Source organism: Schistocerca cancellata, chromosome 11 (genome assembly GCF_023864275.1).
Source record: "Schistocerca cancellata isolate TAMUIC-IGC-003103 chromosome 11, iqSchCanc2.1, whole genome shotgun sequence".
NCBI lineage: Eukaryota > Metazoa > Arthropoda > Insecta > Orthoptera > Acrididae > Schistocerca > Schistocerca cancellata.
The window spans coordinates 68,813,749-68,837,895 of record NC_064636.1 but is presented as its reverse complement, the minus strand read 5'-3'; the positions used below and the strand labels follow the sequence as shown (position 1 = coordinate 68,837,895).

The 24,147-nt window shown below is 41.0% G+C and overlaps 1 protein-coding gene across 1 annotated transcript in view; it reads left to right on the top strand.

Annotated features, from left to right (window-relative positions):
* The first annotated feature begins 9,455 nt into the window (after positions 1–9,455).
* LOC126108214 (E3 SUMO-protein ligase ZBED1-like) overlaps positions 9,456–24,147 on the top strand; it is a 163,353-nt gene continuing 148,661 nt past the window's right edge. The window contains exon 1 of the mRNA XM_049913448.1: positions 9,456–9,547. Coding sequence (XP_049769405.1) covers positions 9,456–9,547 — 92 coding nt within the window. The remainder of the gene's footprint in view (positions 9,548–24,147) is intronic.

Here is a 24,147-nt window from a genome sequence, read left to right as displayed (position 1 = left end):
CAGGCGGATCAGTGGGACTAGATCCAACGGGCAGGGCCTGCAATTAGTGGGAAACATAGGCTTCAGATCGGCAGGCTCGATCCATTAGAGATACCCACAGAAACAGCCTGTGATTTTGGCCCATCATGGAAGTTTACTCATGTGGCCAGCTATTCACATGTCACAGACACCATGTTCATGAAATGATACCATAGTGATCAATCTATGCAACAAATAACTTGTGCAAGTACTCTGAGAATCAATACTAAAGAGGATAGGGAGCAAACCACAGCAAAGATGAAACTTCCTGGCAGATTAAAACTGTGTGCCCAACCGAGACTCGAATTCGGGACATTTGCCTTTCGCGGGCAAGTGGTAGAGCACTTGCCCGCGAAAGGCAAAAGTCCCAAGTTTGAGTCTCGGTCCGGCACACAGTTTTAATCTGCCAGGAAGTTTCATATCAGCCCTCACTCCGCTGCAGAGTGAAAATCTCATTCTGGAAACATCCCCCAGACTGTGGCTAAGCCATGTCTCTGCAATATCCTTTCTTTCAGGAGTGCTAGTTCTGCAAGGGTTGCAAGAGAGCTTCTGTAAAGTTTGGAAGGTAGGAGGCGAGGTACTGGCAGAAGTAAAGCTGTGAGGACGGGGCGTGAGTCGAGCTTGGGTAGCTCAGTCGGTAGAGCACTGGCCCGCAAAAGACAAAAGTCCCGAGTTCGAGTCTCAGTCTGGCACAGAGTTTTAATCTGCCAGGAAGTTTCATATCAGCCCTCACTCCACTGCAGAGTGAAAATATCATTCTGGAAACATCCCCCAGGCTGTGGCTAAGCCATGTCTCCGCAGTATCCTTTCTTTCAGGAGTGCTAGTTCTGCAACATTTTCAGGAGAGCTTCTGTAAAGTTTCGATGGTAGGAGATGAGATACTGGCAGAAGTAAAGCTGTGAGGACTGGGCGTGTGTCATGCTTCGGTAGCTCAGATGGTAGAGCATTTGCCCACGAAAGGCAAAGGTCCCGAGTTCGAGTCTCAGTCGGGCACACAGTTTTAATCTGCCAGGAAGTTTCATACCTGTGCACACTCCGCTGCAGAGTTAAAATCTCATTCTGGGCACAGTAAAGATGATCGCTGGGCCACAGACAGGCATGTAGAAAAGGCAGTCATACACTCACAATTAAATTTTCGGCCATAGCCTTTGTCAGAAAATAAGAGCGCACACATATTTACACAGTCACTCGGATGCAATTCATACACACTTGACTGCAGTCTCCAGCCACAGCATCAACAATCTTTGGAAACCAAATCCAAGCAAACCACTCCTCACGCCTCCCTGCCTCTCGTCAGCAGCTGCTAGGCTAGTGGCAGGAAGTGGTGGCACAGGTGACTGCAAGCAGCGAGGAGTGGTAGGAAGGGGAGAAGCAGTGGGAATGAGGGAGTAGGGAAGTGGCACACATAGTTTCGCCCAGCCAGCAACAATGCATGACATATTCGTAAACAAACGATTTCATCTAATGAGACAAAATCGAAATTTTTCCAGTTTTTTTTTCAGATTTACCTGATACTTCCCTGATTTCCCTGACATGTTTGAAATTCTCTGACATTCCCTGGTCTCCAGAACATGTGGAAACCCTGTCAGTACAATATTTCCGTTACTAGCTAGTTTTGTAATGGAAAAAATGAAAGTTTTTTGTTTGATGCAGGCTATAAATTGGAAGCAACAGCATACGTCGGAGAACCTGGAAACAGAGCAGCTGAACAGCATTTCACCCCTCCACCAACGGAAAAAAAACCATTCATGATTGGTGGCCTAGTAAAGAAGAACTGAAAAAAATGGGGAAGGCTAAATGTGCAAACAGAGGACTGAATGCAAAGTGGGAAAAACTAGATGACATATTGGAATGGATTCAAGGGCACCATAAAAATGGCATTCGAATTAATACAAAAATGAGTCAAAAGCAGGCTTGTAAGCCAGTGCTACCGTGGAACTTAACAGACTTTAAGGATGTAGTTGGTTAGTGCTAGAGGTTTATGAAGGATCAGAGACTGGGCATGCAAACTAAAAGCAAAATATCTCAGAAAATGCCCCAAGAGTATGAACAGAAAAAAATATTAGCTTTCATTGCTTTATTATCCAAAATCAAAACAAAACCAGTGTGGAATAAAGCCAAATAGCAAATATGGATCAAACTCCTCTGACATTTGACGTACTGGGTAACAGAAATGTTGCCATGAAATGTGCTAAAACTGCAACTATAAAAACAAGTTGATATGAAAAAACTTAATCCAATGATCATTTCCTAGTGCAAAACTATGTCCAAACCTTCTAAAATACCACCAGGTATTGTTGTTCACAGGCATGACAAGAGTTGGTTGGACAAGGCTGGTATGAAATTATTAACAAACTGTGGGAGAGAAGGAAAGTTGCTTTAGTGAAGAAGAGTTCTCTTCTTGTGCTAGATCAGTTTAGTAGTCATTTGAGAAATCACGTGAAAGAGAAATTGTGACAGAGAAATACAGAGCTTGCTGTTATTCCAGGAGGACTTACTTCACAATTGCAAACTCTTCATGCCTCGCAGAATAAACCATTAAAAGTGTATACGAGTGGCGAATAGAACAAATGGATGAAGGATAATACCCAGTATGAATTCACACCAAGGTTTTCAAACTACCTATTATCAAACAGGAATGTCAGTGGATAAAACAGATGTGGTTTAGAGTGAGAGAAGACATTATTGTTAAATCTTTCAAGAAGCATGGTATAAATAACACTCTCAGTGGCAGTGAAGACCATCTTATAACTACATAGGTTTCCAGTGACCAGCTGTACCAACTAGCATATGCCGAAACACCTCCATTACATCAGTCAGAAAGTTCAGTTTTTCTTCATACATTTGTAAGTTATGTTACTAATACCAGTAACAGCATGTTGCTCTTTTGAAAGTTTCTCCCCTTGTCAGCAGGTATAAAATTCAGCCCACAATGAGTGTTGTGCCTCAGAAATGTATGAGCTGCAGAAACATTTATTTCATCTTATTATATTTACAATAGCTTAGGAACTAGCTTTAAGTCACTGTCTTACTAAAAGTTGTAGACATCGTCCGATGATGATCCACAATTGCTGTGGAAAATGAAAGTTTTCATTTAATATTTTCAGTTTTTTCTAAGGACAGATGCTGAAGTAATTAATTAAAAATTTTGCCAAGGCCAGGACTTGAAGCCATGTCTCCTGGTTATGAGACAGATGTGTTATCGACTACACCACACTGCCATTGTGGATAACTCTGCCGCATGGACTATGCTAGTGCAATGTCCTCCCTAACACAAACTTCAAATCACACCTCAACCCTTTCTCAACACTGACAATTTAAGAAGGGGGAAATCAAGATGGACTGAGTTGCGAATTGAATTTTGTGTTATGGAGGGCATTAGACTAGGGTAGTCCATGGAGCAGTGTTATCCAGAAAGCCAGGGTGGTGTAGTGGATAACACATCTGTCTAGTAACCAGGAGACAAGGCTTCAGGTCCTAGCCTCTTGAAGTTTGAGGGTACTTCGTCTGTCTCATACATCTTACTCACCAGATGGAAGCGTTTTGTCATGGCTGGCTATCAATAGTTCTAACGGAAATTTGTCTACTCCCGGGGCCTGGTTTTGACTTAAGTCTTTCAGTGCTTTGTCAAATTCTTCATGCAGTATCGTATCTCCCTTCTCATCTTCATCTACCTCCTCTTCCATTTCCTCAATATTGCCCTCAAGTACATCTCCCTTGTATAGACCCTCTATACACTCCTTCCACCTTTCTGCTTTTCCTTCTTTGCTTAGGACTGGCTTCCCATCTGAGCTCTTGATATTCATATAGGAAAGTTCTCCTTTCTCCTTCTGTATACTACTTCCACCTTTCTGCTTTCCCTTCTTTGCTTAGGACTAGTTTCCCATCTGAACTCTTGATATTCATATAGGAAAGTTCTCTTTTCTCCAAAGGCCTCTTTAATTTTCCTGTAGGCAGTATCTATCTTACCCCTAGTGGCATACGCCTCTACATTCTTACATTTGCTCTCTAGCCATCCCTGCTTAGCTGTTTTGCACTTCCTGTCAGTCTCATTTTTGAGACATTTGTATTCCTTTTCAGCAGCTTCATTTACTGCATTTTTATATTTTCTCCTTTCATCAATTAAATTTGATGTCTCTTGTGTCACCCAAGGATTTCTGCTAGCTCTTGTTTTTACCTACTTGATGTCTGCTGCCTTCACTATTTTGTCTCTCAAAGCTACCCATTCTTCTTCCACTGTATTCCTATCCTCTGTTCTTGTCAATCATGACCTAATGCTGCCTCTGAAACTTCCTGCAACCTCTGGTTGCTTATTTTTATCCAGATCCCATCTCCCTAATCTCCTGCCTTTTTGCAGTTTTGTCAGTTTTAATCTGTCATTCATAACCAATAAACAATGTCCACATCCGTCCCTGGAAATGTCTTACAATTTAAAACCTGGTTGCACAGTCTGTCTTACCATTATACAATCAACCTGAAACCTTCTGGTGTTTCCAGGTCTCTTCCATGTACACAACCCTCTTTTTTGGACCAAGTGTTAGCCATGATTAAATTGTGCTCTGTGCAAAATTCTACCAGGTGGCTTTCTCTTTTGTTCTTTTCTCCCAATCAAAATTCACCTACTACTTTTGCTTTGCTACCTTTTCTTACTATCAAATTCCAGTCACCAAGGATTATGAAAATTTTGTCTCCCTTAAATATCTCAATAAGGTATTTTATTTCATCATACATTTTCTCAGTCTCCTCCTCTGCAGAGCTAGTTGGCACATAAACTTGTCCTAATGTGATGGGTGTGGGCCCTGTGTCTATCTTGGCTACAAAAATGCATGTACTATGCTGTTGATAGTAGCTTTCTGACGTTCCTATTTTTTTTATTCATTATTAAATATACTTCTGCATTATCCCTATTTGATTTTGTATTTATAACCCTATAATTGACTGGCCACAAATCTTCTCCCTTCCATGACTCAACTTCAGTAATTCCCACTATAATTAACTTTAACCTATCCATTTCCCTTTTAAATTTTCTAACCTACCTGCCCGATTAAGGGATCTGACATACCATGTGCCAGTTCATAGAACACCACTTTTGTTTCTCCTGATAACGACATCCTCCTGAGTAGTCCCATGTCAGAGGTCGGAATGGGGGGCTTTTTTATCTCAGGAATATTTTACCCCAGTGGATGCCATCACCATTTAGCAATACAGCAGAGCTTCATGCACTCGGGAAAAATTATAGATGTAGTTTCCCCTTGTTCCCAGCCATTCACAGTACGAGTAGAGCGTGGCTGTTTTGGTTGATGTTACAAGCCCAGATCAATGAATCTTCCAGATTGTTTCCAGAATGAGATTTTCACTCTGCAGCAGAGTGTGCACTGATATGAACTTCCTGGCAGATTAAAACTGTGTGCTGGACCAAGACTTGAACTCGGGACCTTTGCCTTTCGCAGGCAAGTGCTCTACCAACTGAGCTACCCAAGCACAACTCATGACCCATCCTCACAGCTTTGCAGGAGAGCTTCTGTAAAGGTAGGAGATGAGGTACTGGCAGAAGGAAAGCTGTGAGGATGGGTCGTGAGTCGTGCTTGGATAGCACAGTTGGTAGAGCACTTGCCTGCAAAAGGCAAAGGTCCCAAGTTCGAGTCTCAGTCCGGCACACAGTTTTAATCTGCCAGGAAGTTTCAGTTTCATCCAGATTGTTGAAACTACTGAAAAGGCTGCTATCCCACTTCAGGAACCACATGTTTGCCTGGCCTCTCAACAGATATCCCTCTGTTGTGGTCGCATGTATGGTATGGCTGCATGTATCGTTAAGGCATGTAATACCAACGACAAGGTTCACGGTTCATGTTTGCCTCAAATGCCAAGACTGTATGGGAGGGTGTGTTTGATATGGAAAGGATTGCAAAAAACAAAATGTAAGTACTATTTTTTTTTAGTAGGGTTGACGTGAATGTAAATGACCTTTGCTGACGGTGAGATCAACATCAAGGAAACCAGCATGCAATCAGAACAGGGCCATGTGTAATTTATTTGGGAGAATGTTTTGAGAGATTCCAAAAATTTTAACAGGTAGCCTCATCATGAGTCCTCATGTAAAGTTTTCATCAATGTATCTAAATCAAATCAGGGGCTAAAGGCTTACGGATCCCAGGAAAAGCTCATGCAAGCAACCCATGAAAAGGTTTGCATAGAAAGGATCTGTTCCGATGGGAATCCTTTCCCCCCTCCCCCCCCCCCCCCCCCCCCCAAAAAAGGGGGTGGGGCAGTGACAACTCAGGAGTACACTTTTAGTCACTCAGTATTATCTTGGTCTGGAATGTATTAATCAACTACTTCAACAAGGCTATGATATCCTACAAATCATGCACACTGAGATGAGGTCAATTCTGTCCAATGTTTTCCGCCACACCTAGAATAGCTTTTTGTCAGTCCCTCCCACAAATCTGTGCAGCATTGAGGCTAGACGCTACACTCCTTCTGACCCATTTCCCTACTCTATGACTCCCACACCAGTGACAAATCCTGCTGTTACAGCAGGGACTTACCGTATGTACCCTCCGACCACCACCTATGACAGCCCTGCAACTGGCAAAACATATACTATCAAAGGGAGAGCCACCTGTGACATGACACATGTACCAGCTGGTAGGTAAACACTGTTCAGCCTTTTACATTGGTATGAGTACCACCAAGTCATCAGTTAGGATGAATGGTATAGACAGAGGGTGTGTACTGTCAGCACACAGTATCCTGTTGCAGAGCAAACTGTGCAACATGACAGTTGTGACCTCAGTGCCTTTTTCATCACACGTGCCCTTTGTATTCTTGCCACAGACACCAGTTTCTCAGCATCCTCAGGTGGCAACTGGGGTTGCAACATGCCTTGGTTCTCACCACTACTCTGGCCTTAATTTATGGTAATTTTTACAGTCTCCCTATTTCTTTCTGCACTCCATTTTACTTTTCTACACTCCTGGAAATGGAAAAAAGAACACATTGACACCGGTGTGTCAGACCCACCATACTTGCTCCGGACACTGCGAGAGCGCTGTACAAGCAATGATCACACGCACGGCACAGCGGACACACCAGGAACCGCGGTGTTGGCCGTCGAATGGCGCTAGCTGCGCAGCATTTGTGCACCACCGCCGTCAGTGTCAGCCAGTTTGCCGTGGCATACGGAGCTCCATCGCAGTCTTTAACACTGGTAGCATGCCGCGACAGCGTGGATGTGAACCGTATGTGCAGTTGACGGACTTTGAGCGAGGGCGTATAGTGGGCATGCGGGAGGCCGGGTGGACGTACCGCCGAATTGCTCAACACGTGGGGCGTGAGGTCTCCACAGTACATCGATGTTGTCGCCAGTGGTCGGCGGAAGGTTCACGTGCCCGTCGACCTGGGACCGGACCGCAGCGACGTACGGATGCACGCCAAGACCGTAGGATCCTACGCAGTGCCGTAGGGGACCGCACCACCACTTCCCAGCAAATTAGGGACACTGTTGCTCCTGGGGTATTGGCGAGGACCATTCGCAACCGTCTCCATGAAGCTGGGCTACGGTCCCGCACACCGTTAGGCCGTCTTCCGCTCACGCCCCAACATCGTGCAGCCCGCCTCCAGTGGTGTCGCGACAGGCGTGAATGGAGGGACGAATGGAGACGTGTCGTCTTCAGCGATGAGAGTCGCTTCTGCCTCGGTGCCAATGATGGTCGTATGCGTGTTTGGCGCCGTGCAGGTGAGCGCCACAATCAGGACTGCATACGACCGAGGCACACAGGGCCAACACCCGGCATCATGGTGTGGGGAGCGATCTCCTACACTGGCCGTACACCACTGGTGATCGTCGAGGGGACACTGAATAGTGCACGGTACATCCAAACCGTCATCGAACCCATCGTTCTACCATTCCTAGACCGGCAAGGGAACTTGCTGTTCCAACAGGACAATGCACGTCCGCATGTATCACGTGCAACCCAACGTGCTCTAGAAGGTGTAAGTCAACTACCCTGGCCAGCAAGATCTCCGGATCTGTCCCCCATTGAGCATGTTTGGGACTGGATGAAGCGTCGTCTCACGCGGTCTGCATGTCCAGCACGAACGCTGGTCCAACTGAGGCGCCAGGTGGAAATGGCATGGCAAGTCGTTCCACAGGACTACATCCAGCATCTCTACGATCATCTCCATGGGAGAATAGCAGCCTGCATTGCTGCGAAAGGTGGATATACACTGTACTAGTGCCGACATTGTGCATGCTCTGTTGCCTGTGTCTATGTGCCTGTGGTTCTGTCAGTGTGATCATGTGATGTATCTGACCCCAGGAATGTGTCAATAAAGTTTCCCCTTCCTGGGACAATGAATTCACGGTGTTCTTATTTCAATTTCCAGGAGTGTGTATCTTTTATTTTCTGACCTTTGTATTTTTACCCACCCTCACCTGTACCCCATACAATGTACTTAGCTTTCTGCTGTTATTAACTTGTGCAGTAATCTCTGTATTGCATATGCCCTAGCTTTCACTTTTAATCTCTCAGATCTTCAAATTTTGTCCCATGCAGTGCCCAACAATCAGTCTTTCCTTCTCATCCCATCTGGTAAGTCTCCCCTGACTTGGGTTCTGGGTGACTTTTCTAAATTCTCCCCTTTTCATAAACCTCACCAGTCCTCTACCTTTATCCCTCTTCTTTCATCTTCAACTCTTCTGCCAGAAGGAGCCATTGGCTCTGAAAGCTGGCAGATCTCTATAACTCTATGTGTGTGTTCTCCTGCCATTGCTTGGTGCGACATTTTTTTTATCAATTCAGTTACATTATATTTTCAAGTGTTGATTTTACTTCACTCTTCATCAGATCTAATACCTCACGCAAAATCCCTTAACCAAAATTGAAAATATGGAGCCACCTGTTCATTGTCTGTTGAGAAGGCAGTGGAAAATTGTGAGTAACTAAACAGTCATAACTGTTGCTACCACATGCTAATTTTACCTGTCACATGAGTTACAACTAATTTTCAGCTTTCATTTAAAGTGTGAGTTCTTTAGTGTGAAACAACTTATTTTGCATCTCAAAACTGATGGTTATTTTGGTTGTTTTTTGATAAAAACTTCTTGCCTAATTAGCCATATTTATGTTCATTGTCACTGTTTATCAAAACCTGGAAAACAGCTTCTGAAGAACATACTATGGAAGATCCTGCACTTTACTATGGAGATGATCTTGCACTTCTATGGTAGTGTAGCCACTAGAGTCTTTGTCACTGCCCCTGTACTGTGCACACGCAACTATTCATCTGCATGCTCCCACAGTAGATTTGGTGGCATACAAAAGGCAGGAAATGAATACAGTTAGTCAGGTATGAGACTGGCAGCAAGAGCAAAATGGCTAAGCAGGACTGGCAAGATGACAAATGCAAGGAAGTAAAAGAACACATGACTAAAAATGAGAATCAAGGACTCTGATAGGAAGCCAGTACTAAGCAAAGAATGGGAAGCTGATTGGTGGAATGAGTGCATAGAGCAACTCTATAAGAGGTAAGAACTTGAAGACGAAATTACTCAAAGAAAAGAGTGACTGTATGAAGATGTAACTTGAGGTATGAAACTGCGAGAAGAATGTGACAGAGCATTGAAATATCTAAATAATAAAATAATGGACATTAGCTTATGAGGCTAGCTGCTACAAAGGTAAAGTACATTAGTTTTGTGTTCCATTGATCAAATTCACAATAAACATTATAATGTGGAACATGTGAACTGAACAAAAATTGAACATATATTTAAAAAATAAAATAAGAAGTAATATAGTGGCTTCATGCTTGCCTTTATAGGTATCTCTCAGTTTAAATGGCTATTTTTATATAAGAATTCCTCTGTGTCGAAGAGGAGTTGTTAAGGAGAAACATCTTTAAACTGTCTTTGCAAACAGTTTTGCTATCTGCCAGGCATTTTATTTCCACAGGTTGATTGTCAGAGTTTAATAGCTACACACTTTACTCCATTCTGTGTGACAGATTCAGTGGTAGGTAATCAAGATAATTTGGTCTTCTAGTGTAGTAATTGAGTACATCTCTATTACTCTCAAACACTGAATGTTGATAACAAGTATCACAAGTGAATAAATTAGGGTACTGTGAGACTGTGGCTAATAATCACAGCTGCATAAAGAGATTTCCACAAGATGTATGTATGTGAACCCCACATATTGGAATTACTTTATTTTGTACAGTAAATACTTTTTGCTCAAATAAGATCTTCATATTGTCCTGTGAGACACAATGAATGAAAATGAATTTACTTACTGATTATTATGGCTCCAAAGTTGGCTATTATTCTTATGGCAAAAGTGGCTTAAGCTAAACATTTTAGCAGGTCTACTGTAGTATTTTTCCAGTTTGTTTCATCAATATGCACACCTAAGAATATGAAACTGTCTACCCTCTTTATTATTTCTCGTTGGTCTTCCAGGTTAATAGGAGGTGGGATACTTTTGGCAATATAAGACAAGATGGGCAATGTTTTCTATGTTTAAAGCTAGCCCATTTCTGCAATACCAGTAGGCAACTTTCACAAAAACATTTACTCTTTTGTTAGTTGGTACTTCTTTGCTTGTTTTCATATCAGCCCATGTGTTATAGGAAATCAGGACTGACCCTGCCTTTTGATTAAAATAAACTGGTAGATCATTAACACAGAACAAAAACGGTAGTGGATGAGTGATAAAACATTGTGGGGATTCCACTGCAATTTTACACCATGCAGATGATGTGGCATACCTCTTTGCATTACTTGGGGAGTCTTGCATATTTCCTGCATTCTGTTTCTTAAAAAAGATCTAAAGAAAGCATGTGATGAAGTATGTACTCCATGGCAGCTTAACTTTTCAACCAGAATATTATGACTGCATGAATTAAATGCCTTCAATAAGTCATGGAAGATCCCATCTGGCATTATTTTATCATTTAGATTTTATTATGTGCTCAGTAAATGTCTCAGTAGACTGTCCCTTGTAAATCCAAACTGTGATTAGCTAAGTATACCATTACCCAACAGGTTGGTGCCAACCCTGGAATACATTACCTTCTCAAAATTTTTTAGAATGTTATATTAGGAGTGTCACTGCATGGTAGTTATTGAGATCTTTGGAGTTACCCTTTTTATAGAGAGGTCTAACAAAGGTGTATGTTAATCTGGCTGAGAAAAAAATGATGTACAAATGGTGCATAATGCACATGACCTAGAACACTGGATATGACAGGAGCCAAACATTTTACTGTACTATTTGAGATATCATAATTCCTATACAAATTTTTACATTATGGAGGCCTAATGACCTTCCTTATTTTAGATGGGGATGTGAGATTACTTACTATCTCACTAAATGTCCTTTATATCACTTATTTGTGGTAGTGTTTTGCTTTATTTTCAATTATTTGCACAAATTTTGTCACCTTTTTTTTATTTAAAAAAAAAAGAAGACTGATAACTAAAAAGTCTACTGCTTATGCACAGTCTTTTACAATGTTCCCATAGTTACTATGTGTATTTTTTTAACAATATTACCCTTTGATTTGAATTTTTGTCTGATATCAATTTCAGAAAAGTATGCATGCTCCTGGCTTTCTTTACAAATGCATATTTCTTACATGACCCTTTCTTGTTGCTAAGATCCTCTGATAACCTGTGAAGATGGAAGGTTTCTTTGATGACTTCCTAATTTTGAATTTAATTACTTTTTCCTGAAAATTTCTTTAAAAATGAATACAAACTTGATGTGCTGTGTTTACAGCTATTTGTAACCTTGGAATTTTTAAGCTTTCTTTAAAATTCCCCATCTTTAATCAGCCTCATTGTTTCCTTTGAATATTTCTGAACTGCACATGGAGGCAGGTTATATAATATGACTGTGCATCATGTTCTGAGAATCGTTTTACCAAGGGATAAGCGTGTGTTTCTATAACTTCCACCTGTATGAATAAATTCTCTGTATGCAACTTGGACAAGGAAACTTATGACTGACACTAAATTACAAGTGGCTAACAATGCTTTATCACTTTTGTCAGATTCTTTAAAGAAATTTATAATAAAATTACAATAAATAGTTAATCTCTGTTTATGTTAGACAGACAGTGCAATCAAAATAATTCATGCAAAATTTTCCAACCTCCCTGTGGGAAGCAGTATAATGTAATGATAACAACTATAACAGTTCCCAATACCAACTCACAAGCATATGCTTCTACATCCTGATCTAAACATAAGTTACTTATTTCTACATTTCTACTTATTTCTACATTTCTTCTTATTTCTACATTCTACATTTCTAGTTATTTCTACATTTTTTTATGAATGCCTTAACTCCTCCTCTATCCATATTTTCTCTATGCGAATACAGATACAATAAATAACAACTTACATAAAGATTTTCTACTATTGTGATTATTCAGATAGATAAATGGCCTCAATTTCCTTCAAACTACTGAGTGTTCCAGATCAAATTAGCGACTCACTTATCTTGTCTTTTATCCCCCAATATTCCAATGAAGCAAATTAATTTCTCCTTTTTGCTCTATTCTTATAATATTAACTGGGAATATCAGTCAGTTTCACTTATTAATGCATCTGAATTTGACCATAAGCAAGTGCCTCACCTAACTCCAATAATCACAGGATTTGCTGCTGGATCTCCTTATGTTTGCTGCTAACAGATTTTCTAACTACATTGCTGCAGTTACTATAGGACTCATTAGACCTTTTCAGCAGCCATCCTGTTAAATGAGTACAATACGTGTTCACCCTGAGCTTCTTTCCATGCATTAGTTAAAACTTTGCGGGAAGCCATCCACACCCTTAGCTTGAAATGGTAAGCTATGAGGCAAACACCTGGTTTATATTGCCCATTAACAACATAATGATATGTTCAGTGTGTCACCGTGACCTAAATTTCAGATGGTCACATTCATTGGCATTGTCAATCCTGAAACAGTCACCATCCAATCTAACCTAGGTTTTGGGCTCCACTGCAGGTCTGTCATCTTAGGAGGGCACAAGCAGTCCCCAAAAATGCTCTCGGCATGATGGCAAGTAAGCTTGGTGTTCTGATCAACCCAAAAAATTTTGTTCCAGGCGTGGACATTGTTGCGTGCTGTGTTCTGCATAATTTTATTTTGGAACAAAATCCTCAGTGGTGTTTTCAAACACGCATGAGCAACAGTTCATTAACAGCTGGTATGAAAGCTGTTCTACAGCAACATGAAAGTAATCCAGCTGTAAATATTACGGGAGTCAAGGATAATGTCAAAAATTACTTTAAGACAGTTGGGGCTGTGCCATGGTAGCAGGATTATGTGGATGCAAGGAGACAGTGAAAGGTGTAGTGATGAGGAGGCTGAAATTTTACCTGAACTTTTACCTGCTATAGTGTTGGACTGAAATTAGAATCATGATATATGTTTTTTATTAAGCACATCATCCTATACTATGATTTCAAAAAGAGTCTAGTTGTTTTAGTTATATTGCCCATTTCCTTTTGAAACCTCCTGCACTTCACTTGTATCCCATTGATGTTATAAATATTGCTGCTTATGTATATATAGTTTATTTAGGTGTAAGCTAATCTTGGTCTCCACGGCAGCTACTGTGTGAATTGCTTTCATTGTGCAGTTTTATTGAGAATCTACCTCTTATATGTGCAACAAGCACACAGACTATGACGTGTAGATAAGAAACAGATATTTCAAAAAGAAAACACTCTTAGTTGCAAAATAATGATTATTTAACACTATGTTTCACACTTTTGGGGCATTGTCAGGTTATGTAGTATTCTGCAAATTAGCATTCGTCAAAAAGTGTATGAGCCAGGGGTGGGCATTGAATACAGCAGCATCCTCAGATGTCTGCAGATGCTGGTGTACTAAAGGTCCACACACTATCTCTCATACTTTTGGATGAATGCTTGTTTGGAGCATACTACATAATTTGATGAAGCCCCACAAGGGTGAAATGTGTTATTTAATAATTATTATTTTGCTAACAAGACTGTTTACTTTTTGAAATAATGTTTGCTGTGGCTGCCAGCCAATGGAGTGGAAAAGATTTTACATACATATATTTGCCAAGTTTATGAATACCAACATTAGATCACATGACCTTTCTCTGTAAATCCACCTCCTCCCCACTTAAAAGACCTAAGCTTTAATCCTGGATTTTTATTTATACAGTAAGGAGACTCTACTAGAAAGTGAGAGCTTCACAGAGTACTGTGAAAACATCACCAATCCTGACCTATAAACAAGGTGTTACAAACTTCTAGGACTTGCAGAGGGTAGTGAGTAGATAATATTTTGAATTTGAACTCATATCCAGAAATTTACCATTTCCATGCTACAACCATTTCAAAACAGGTTGGTAATGCAACCACATTTACAAGTAATTGATTAGGCACGGGCTGAGTGGTTCTAGGCACTTCAGTCTGGAACCGCGTGACCGCTACAGTCACAGGTTTGAATCCTGCCTTGGGGATGGATGTGTGTGATGTCCTTAGGTTAGTTAGGTTTAAGTACACTACTGGCCATTAAAATTGCTACACCAAGAAAAAATGCAGATGATAAACGGGTATTCATAGGACAAATATATCATATTAGAACTGACATGTGATAACATTTTCACGCAATTTGGGTGCATAGATCCTGAGAAATCAGTACCCAGAACAACCACCTCTGGCTGTAATAATGGTCTTGATACACCTGGGCATTGAGTCAAACAGAGCTTGGATGGTGTGTACAGGTACAGCCGCCCATTCAGCTTCAACACGATACCACAGTTCATCGAGAGTAGTGACTGGCGTATTGTGATGAGCCAGTTGCTCGGCCACCATTGTACAGACGTTTTCAATTGGTGAGAGATCTGGAGAATGTGCTGACCAGGGCAGCAGTCGAATATTTTCTGTATCCAGAAAGGCCTGTACAGGACCTGCAACATGCAGTTGTGCATTATCCTGCTGAAATGTAGAGTTTCACAGGGATCGAATCAAGGGTAGAGCCTAGAGTTGTAACACATCTGAAATGTAATGTCCACTGTTCAAAGTGCTGTCAATGTGAAGAAGAGGTGACCGAGACGTGTAACCAATGGCACCCCATACCATCACGCTGGGTGATACGCCAGTATGGTGATGATGAATACATGCTCCCAATGTGCATTCAGCACAATGTCACCAAACACGGATGCGACCATCATAATGCTGTAAACAGAACCTGGATTCATCTGAAAAAATGACTTTTTGTCATTTGTGCAGCCAGGTTCGTCATTGAGTACACCATCGCAGGCGCTCCTGTCTGTGATGCAGCGTCAAGGGTAACCGCAGCCATGGTCTCCGAGCTGATAGTCCATGCTGCTGCAAACATCGTCAAAGTGTTCATGCAGATGGTCGTTGTCTTGCAAACGTCTCCATCTGTTGACTCACGGATCAATCAAGACGTGGCTGCACGATCCATTGCAGCCACGCGGATAAGATGCCTGTCATCTCGACTGCTAGTGATACGAGGACATTGGGATCCAGCACGGCATTCCCCATTACCCTCCTGAACCCACCTATTCCATATTCTGCTAACAGTCATTGGATGTCGACCAACGCGAGCAGCAGTGTCGTGATACGATAAACCGCAATTGCGATTGGCTACAATCTGACCTTTATCAAAGTCAGAAATGTGATGGTACGCATTTCTCCTCCTTACACGAGGCATCACAACAACATTTCACCAGGCAACGCCAGTCAACTGCTGTTTGTGTATGAGAAATCGGTCAGAAACTTTCCTCATGTCAGCACGTTGTAGGTGTCGCCACCAGCGCCACCCTTGCGTGAATGTTCTGAAAAGCTAATCATTTGCATGTCACAGCATCTTCTTCCTGTCTGTTAAATTTTGTGTCTGTAGCATGTCATCTTCGTGGTGTAGCAATTTTAATGGCCTGTAGTGTAGTTCTAAGTTCTAGGGGGCTGATGACCTCAGATGTTAAGCATGACCCAGTCTTGCAGCTGTTGACGGGTTGTTTTCAATGTGATGTAGTACTGCCTCTTCTATTTCGAGTGGCTGGCACCTCCTTGAAGAAACACCGACATGCCTACTGATGGTGAAGGTACCCTTTCTTGAAGCCATTAGGTACTTGTGCAAAAAGGATATGCAGTGGAGTCAGATGTAGACAATAATCTTGATAAAGGCGACGAGCACCTCTTCCATCACTGAGAGCTTTACCATTCTGGAGGATATCGTGTTGTTGCATGCTGCAAATGTATGCTCAGTCATGTTGCTCTGACACTCACAGACACATAAACGAGGCTCAAAACACATCCGGGATGTTGGATGGACATCATATGTCATACGGCGATCTGTCATAACCTCCCTCCCACCATGACTACACTGTTGCATTCTTATCTACCAAACACGTTTTCAAATGGCTGTAGCATGGAAACAGTATGTTTTTGGACATGGCTTACTATTCAAAATATTATCTACCCACTCCCCTCTGTAAGTCCTAGAAGTCTTTAACAGGTAATTTCTGAACACTCTGCATATCTGAATTCTACTCCAATCACCTACTGTAATCTATTCTACTTTAGTGTCTACAATCATCTAGTTTTACCAGAAGACACAGCACGTCTATAAGCCCTTCTGTTTGATGTGTATCACAAACCTGTGCAGCTACATTGTCAATGCACATGTGCTTATGTATGTGTTCTACCCTCTTTAAAGTATTTGTGCAAAAGTAGGCAAGCCAAATATTTTGGGTCCAACCCGCGGCATATTACTTAAGTCTTAACTGTGAACACCTTCAGTTGAATTTCTCATTAGACATAACATTACTTCTCTCAGTTTTTGTCCTAGCTAATGAAAATTTTAGGTTAACAAGTTTAGACATGCAGTGTGATGTTCTGAAACTGAGTTGATGTATAGCAGCATGGTATGAAAATGTAGCCGCTTTAGCAGCACATTATACATCACTGACATTTCTGTCTTTGGCTTTAAAAAAATATCTTAAGTTTGGTGAACCAATCACTTTAATAGTATTCCTACATTTAACTGTTTTCATGATATCTGTAGTATCACTCGTTCTTTTATCAGTGACTGAAAACTGTTGAGTATACAGTGCACAATAAAAATGGTCATTGTTACTGTCACTACACAGTTTCAAAAATTTGTATCCCATTTGCAGGTAAACACTAAACACAAGACTTTATTTTGCCTATTGGTAAGTAACCAAACAGAAAAGGAAGAGATATAAAACGATCAAAAATGTGTAGACAAGTTGCTTGGCATATGAAAACTGCATAAACACATTGCTCTATTGTGTTGTCAAATAGCTAAGTAAAAATCTGGGGCAGAACCAGTAGCCACATCTCACTAAGGATGTGTGAGGAAGGGATGGCCATAAGATTATGGTTATAAATGCAGTGTCAGACATAGAGGCCAAAATTAAAAAAAAAAAAAAATGCTCACTAATCATAAAATTCTCAAACTCTATACATTTGTGCAATCTCTGGTCAGAACTAAAATGAGGACAGGCCAGGATAATCCTTGCCGTGTGATAACTCTATCCACAAGCAAGCAAAACTTTCATTCTTTCACGTGTCTGTCAACAACTCTGGTATTTTATGAACTGTCACCTTCACTCCTACATTACTTACATCCTGCAAAAATTTTCCATACTGTATTTACATACTAAAACATGTATTCAGTCTTAGTAAATTCAACACATACAAGAATAAACTGCTACCTCTAACATTATAATTATAATTTCCAGATTCTGACAGGACATGACTACGTCACTGAATGAAGCTTCAAGTTTAACAGCAATACTGAAGAACAGGACCCACAAATTGAAGGCAAGAAAATTAAGGAAATGGATGTCATATGATGCATGGTCAGTGAGAAGGAATAAAGTGGAATGTGATGAAACAAATGCTGCACACTAGCTTGAGATTATAAAGAAGGTGATGATAGAGTAAAGAGAAATTAAACTAAACCAGTTGTATGGCAAGGATTATGAAACTGCAAAATGGTGAAATAAATATACATCAATAGGCTTACTCACTGGCACACAACACCAAGGTGATAGAGAATGTGAACGTAACAGTCAAGAAAAAGTGGCCACAGTTTGACATATTACCAAAGGTGTGTAGTAATCTTCTTATTTAAATGATTGCAAAACTAAGGTCATATTTCTGTCAAAGTTACACACTACACTGTCTTCACATAGTGAGTGACATTTTCAAATATTTATTTGAGGGGCATTCAATAATTAATGCAACACTTTTTTTTCTTGGCCAGTTTCAACTGAAAAAAAAATGTGGAATTTGTTGTGGGGCATTGTGGAATAATCCCTGCTCCTGCCCGCATAGTTTCATGAAGTTCCAATGTGTAGTGGTGCTCTACATTGCCTTCAAAATGGTGTCTGCAATGGAGGTATGTTCCAAGCAGAGAGCTTTCATTGAGTTTCTGTTGGTGGAAAACCACAGCATCACAGATATTTGTAGGCACTTGCAGAATGTCTACAGAGAACAGAAGACGGGGAGGCATTAGGAGAGGCATCTGTTGTCACTGCAATAAGGTTGGGCAAACCTGTCCAATCTCCTGCATGCTGGCCGGCAAGACACACGCAGCTAAGACTCCTGCAATATTGGAACGTGTAGACACTCTTATTTGAGGCTATTGATGAATCACAATCAAACACTTCGCTGCTCAACTGGACACCTCTGTCGGTAGTGCTGACACACTTGTCCACCAGATGGGGTACTTAAAAGTGTGTGCTAGCTGGGCTCATTGCTGCCTAATGAACCTTAAACGACAAAAAGTTTGGCCCAGTGAACTATGCACTCTGTGGTAAGCAGTACGGGGATCCTTATATGAAGTATTCGGTACCACACTGTTACGTATTATACTATGTAAATTTCACAGTATTGCAAATGTTAAAATATGGCTTTTGATGCTCTGCATTGTATAAAATAGCATTGTACACAATATATATAAAATGTGACAGACCCATTTAGCCATCTACAGTTTTATTTAAATACAATAAGAGGAATCTTTAATTAGTGCACATGTATCCTGTTGCAATCATAGATTTTACGAAATATACAGAAAACATAATTATTTCATTTCCCTAACTATTAGACACTAATCATGTAGAAATGTTAGTGTTAAAATTAGTTCAGTGATTAAATGGGAAATAAGTTGTCAAAATTCAATTATTTCATAACACGTGAAAATTAGTGCTTTTGGTAAATTTCTGGCTAACTGATTCACTGAAAGAAACTTCCTGGCACATTAAAACAGTGTGCCGAACTGAGACTCGATCTCGGGACCTTTGCCTTTCGCGGGCATGTGCTCTACCAACTGAGCTACCCAAGCACGACTCAAGCCCCATCCTCACAGCTTTACTTCTGCCAGTACCTCATCTCCTACCTTCCAAACTTTACAGAAGCTCTTCTGCGAACCTTGCAGAACTAGCACTCCTGAAAGAAAGGATATTGCGGAGACATGGCTTAGCCACATCCTGGGGGATGTTTCCAGAATGAGATGTTCACTCTGCAGTCGAGATGACAGACATCTTATCCGCTTGGCTGTAACGGATTGTGCAGCCACGTCTTGATACCATTTGCAAGACAACAATCATCTGCACGAACAGTTCAACGACGTTTGCAGCAGCATGGACTATCAGCTCGGAGACCACGGCTGCGGTTACCCTTGACGCCGCATCACAGACAGGAGCATCTGTGATGGTGTACTCAATGACAAACCTGGGTTCACAAATGGAAAAACATCATTTTTTCAGATGAATCCAGGTTCTGTTTAGAGCATCATGACGGTTGCATCCATGTTTGGCGACATCGCGGTGAACGCACATTGGAAGCGTGTATTCGTCATCACCATACTGGCATATCACCCGACGTGATGGTATCGGGTGCCATTGGTTACACATCTATATCTACATCTACATTTATACTCTGCAAGCCACCCAAGGGTGTGTGGCGGAAGGCACTTTACGTGCCACTGTCATTACCTCCCTTTTCTGTTCCAGTCGCGTATGGTTCGCGGGAAGAACGACTGTCTGAAAGCCTCCGTGCATGCTGGAATCTCTCTAATTTTACATTTGTGATCTTCTTGGCAGGTATAAGTAGGGGGAAGCAATATATTTGATACCTCATCCAGAAATGCACCCTCTCAAAACCTGGTGAGCAAGCTACACCGCGATGCAGAGCGCCTCTCTTGCAGAGTCTCCCACTTGAGTTTGTTAAACATCTCCGTAACGCTATCACGGTTACCAAATAACCCTGTGACGAAACGCGCCACTCTTCTTTGGATCTTCTCTATCTCCTCCGTCAACCCGATATGGTACGGATCCCACACTAATGAGCAATACTCAAGTATAGGCCGAACAAGTGTTTTGTAAGCCACCTCCTTTGTTGATGGACTACATTTTCTAAGAACTCTCCCAATGAATCTCAACCTGATACCTGCCTGACCAACAATTAATTTTATATGATCATTCAAAAAAATGGCTCTGAGCACTATGGGACACAACATCTTAGGTCATAAGTCCCCTAGAACTTAGAACTACTTAAACCTAACTAACCTAAGGACATCACACACACACCCATGCCTGAGGCAGGATTCGAACCTGCGACCGTAGCAGTCCCGCGGTTCCGGATTGCAGCGCCAGAACCGCTAGACCACCGCGGCCGGCTATGATCATTCCACTTCAAATCGTTCCGCACGCATACTCCCAGATATTTTACAGAAGTAACTGCTACCAGTGTTTGTTCCGCTATCATATAATCATACAATAAAGGATCCTTCTTTCTATGTATTCGCAATACATTACATTTGTCTATGTTAAGGGTCAGTTGCCACTTCCTGCACCAAGTGCCTATCCGCTGCAGATCTTCCTGCATTTTGCTACAATTTTCTAATGCTGCAACTTCTCTGTATACTACAGCACCATCCGCGAAAAGCTGCATGGAACTTCCAACACTATCTACTAGGTCATTTATATATATTGTGAAAAGCAATGGTCCCATAACACTCCTCTGTGGCACACCAGAGGTTACCTTAACATCTGTAGAAGTCTCTCCATTGATAACAACATGCTGTGTTCTGTTTGCTAAAAACTCTTCAATCCAGCCACACAGCTGGTCTGATATCCCGTAGGCTCTTACTTTGTTTATCAGGCGACAGTGCGGAACTGTATTGAACGCCTTCCGGAAGTCAAGGAAAATAGCATCTACCTGGGAGCCTGTATCTAATATTTTCTGGGTCTCATGAACAAATAAAGTGAGTTGGGTCTCACACGGTCGCTGTTTCCGGAATCCATGTTGATTCCTACAGAGTATATTCTGGGTTTCCAAAAACGACATGATACGCGAGCAAAAAACATTTTCTAATATTCTACAACAGATCGACGTCAGAGATATAGGTCTATAGTTTTGCACATCTGCTCGACGACCCTTCTTGAAGACTGGGACTACCTGTGCTCTTTTCCAATCATTTGGAACCTTCCGTTCCTCTAGAGACTTGCGGCACACGGCTGTTAGAAGGGGGGCAAGTTCTTTCGCATACTCTGTGTAGAATCGAATTGGTATCCCATCAGGTCCAGTGGACTTTCCTCTGTTGAGTGATTTCAGTTGCTTTTCTATTCCTTGGACACTTATTTCGGTGTCAGCCATTTTTTCGTTTTTGCGAGGATTTAGAGAAGGAACTGCAGTGCGGTCTTCCTCTGTGAAACAGTTTTGGAAAAAGGTGTTTAGTATTTCAGCTTTACGCGTGTCATCCTCTGTTTCAATGCCATCATCATCCCAGAGTGTCTGAATATGCTGTTCGAGCCACTTACTGATTTAACGTATCGTCTGTTTCAATGCCATCATCATCCCAGAGTGTTTGGATATGCTGTTTCGAGCCACTTACTGATTTAACGTAAGACCAGAACTTCCTAGGATTTTCTGTCAAGTCGGTACATAGAATTTTACTTTCGAATTCACTGAAAGCTTCACGCATAGCCCTCCTTATGCTAACTTTGACATCATTTAGCTTCTGTTTGTCTGAGAGGTTTTGGCTGCTTTTAAACTTGGAGTGAAGCTTTCTTTGCTTTCGCAGTAGTTTCCTAACTTTGTTGTTGAACCACGGTGGGTTTTTCCCATCCTCCGCAGTTTTACTCAGCACATACTTGTCTAAAATGCATTTTACAATTGCCTTAAACTTTTTCCATAAACACTCAACTGGGTCACCTCTTGTTCGCATTGACAGCACTTTGAACAGTGGACATTACATTTGTGATGTGTTACGACCCGTGGCTCTATCCTTCATTTGATCCCTGCGAAACCCTACATTTCAGCAGGATAATGCATGACCGCATGTTGCAGGTCCTGTACGGGCCTTTCTGGATACAGAAAATGTTCGACTGCTGCCCTGGCTGGCACATTCTCCAGATCTCTCACCAATTGAAGACGTCTGGTCAATGGTGGCCGAGCAACTGGCTCGCCACAACATGCCAGTCACTACTCTTGATGAACTGTGGTATTGTGTTGAAGCTGCATGGGCAGCTGTACCTGTACATGCCATCCACACTCTGTTTGACTCAATGCCCAGGCGTTTCAAGGCCGTTATTACGGCCAGAGGTGGTTGTTCTGGGTACTGATTTCTCAGGATCTATGCACCCAAATTGCGTGAAAATGTAATCACATGTCAGTTCTAGTATGATATATTTGTCCTATGAATACCCGTTCATCATCTGCATTTCTTCTTGGTGTATCAATTTTAATGGCAAGTAGTATATATACGTACCAATCATTTTAAATTTTCTCGTAATAGTTTCCTCTTTGTGTAATATCTTTAACGTTACAACATGCGAACTGTCATAGTTCTTGGAAACAAGGTGCATTTCTTTGTAATGTATGACATTATTCAACCATTTCTTTTTGCAATCAGTTTTGCATCTTACATCTATGGTGTTTCATGGACTTACGGTTTTATTTACACCAGAAATTGGTAGTTATCTTGGAGTCACTGTCGAATACAAATGTTAGTAGTATGAATCCACCTATGAGATTTGATTTGGTAGACTGGTCTTGCATGAGTAGTGAAATTCAACAAACAAATCGCAAATTAAAATGCTTCTGTCTGAAGTTTAAAAACATAAACTTTCTTGATGACAAGAGATATGAGAATGCATGTTTCCCATGAACAGACAACGCCAAAATTGATGTAAGAATATGCAAACAAAGCCCGTCATGAAATAATGTGTGAAAACAATTGTTAAAAAAACTGTTTTTAAAGACACTCTGCCTGATAATGTAAACAGTAGTAATTTCATTATACATTTGAACATTGGAGGTCAGTCAGAAGGAATGATCAGCATGCCTAATAATATGAAAATTGTATTAGATAGTATGAAACAATTACTAAATGTAAAATGTTTAAATGAACAATGGTTTAAAATAGAAAATATGTCTTCTTAATAAACTTACAGGCTACAAACTGGCTTCCAGTTGTTAAACAGGTAATGAGTATGGTGGCTCTTGTGCACCAGTTCAGCAGTTGGTAGTCTTTAAAATCAGACCGAATTTTGGCCACTGAGTGTAGAACTTGCATTTAAAAGTAGTAGTATAGAACTTAAGTGTATAACATATTAATCATCAGTATATATAACATCTCTGGGTACCATGTAAGTTTGGTATTCTTAGATAATATGAAACATTGTTATATAAATTAAAAACTAAAAACTATTTGAGAAGCTAGTCATATGTGCTGACTTCAACATAGATACAACAACTGATGACAAATTTGCATCACTTTGAACAGCTGGTCAGACTCATATGGGTTAAATCTAAATTTCAACCAATATACAAAGAGTTAGAGCAACTGCTTCTACATGTCTTGACAATATTGTAAGTAGTTATAATTACAGCATAAAAGAAAAAATTCTAGATTTAGGAGTATCAAGACACTGCAACACTATCAATATCACTATCAAAATTAAATTCAGGCTCTACAACAAAATGATGCAGAAAGTTCAATCAAGGAAATGTAGAGGTGTTACTTAAAAAATTAAGCCAACACCATGTGGTAGGTCAACAATCACAATTCAAA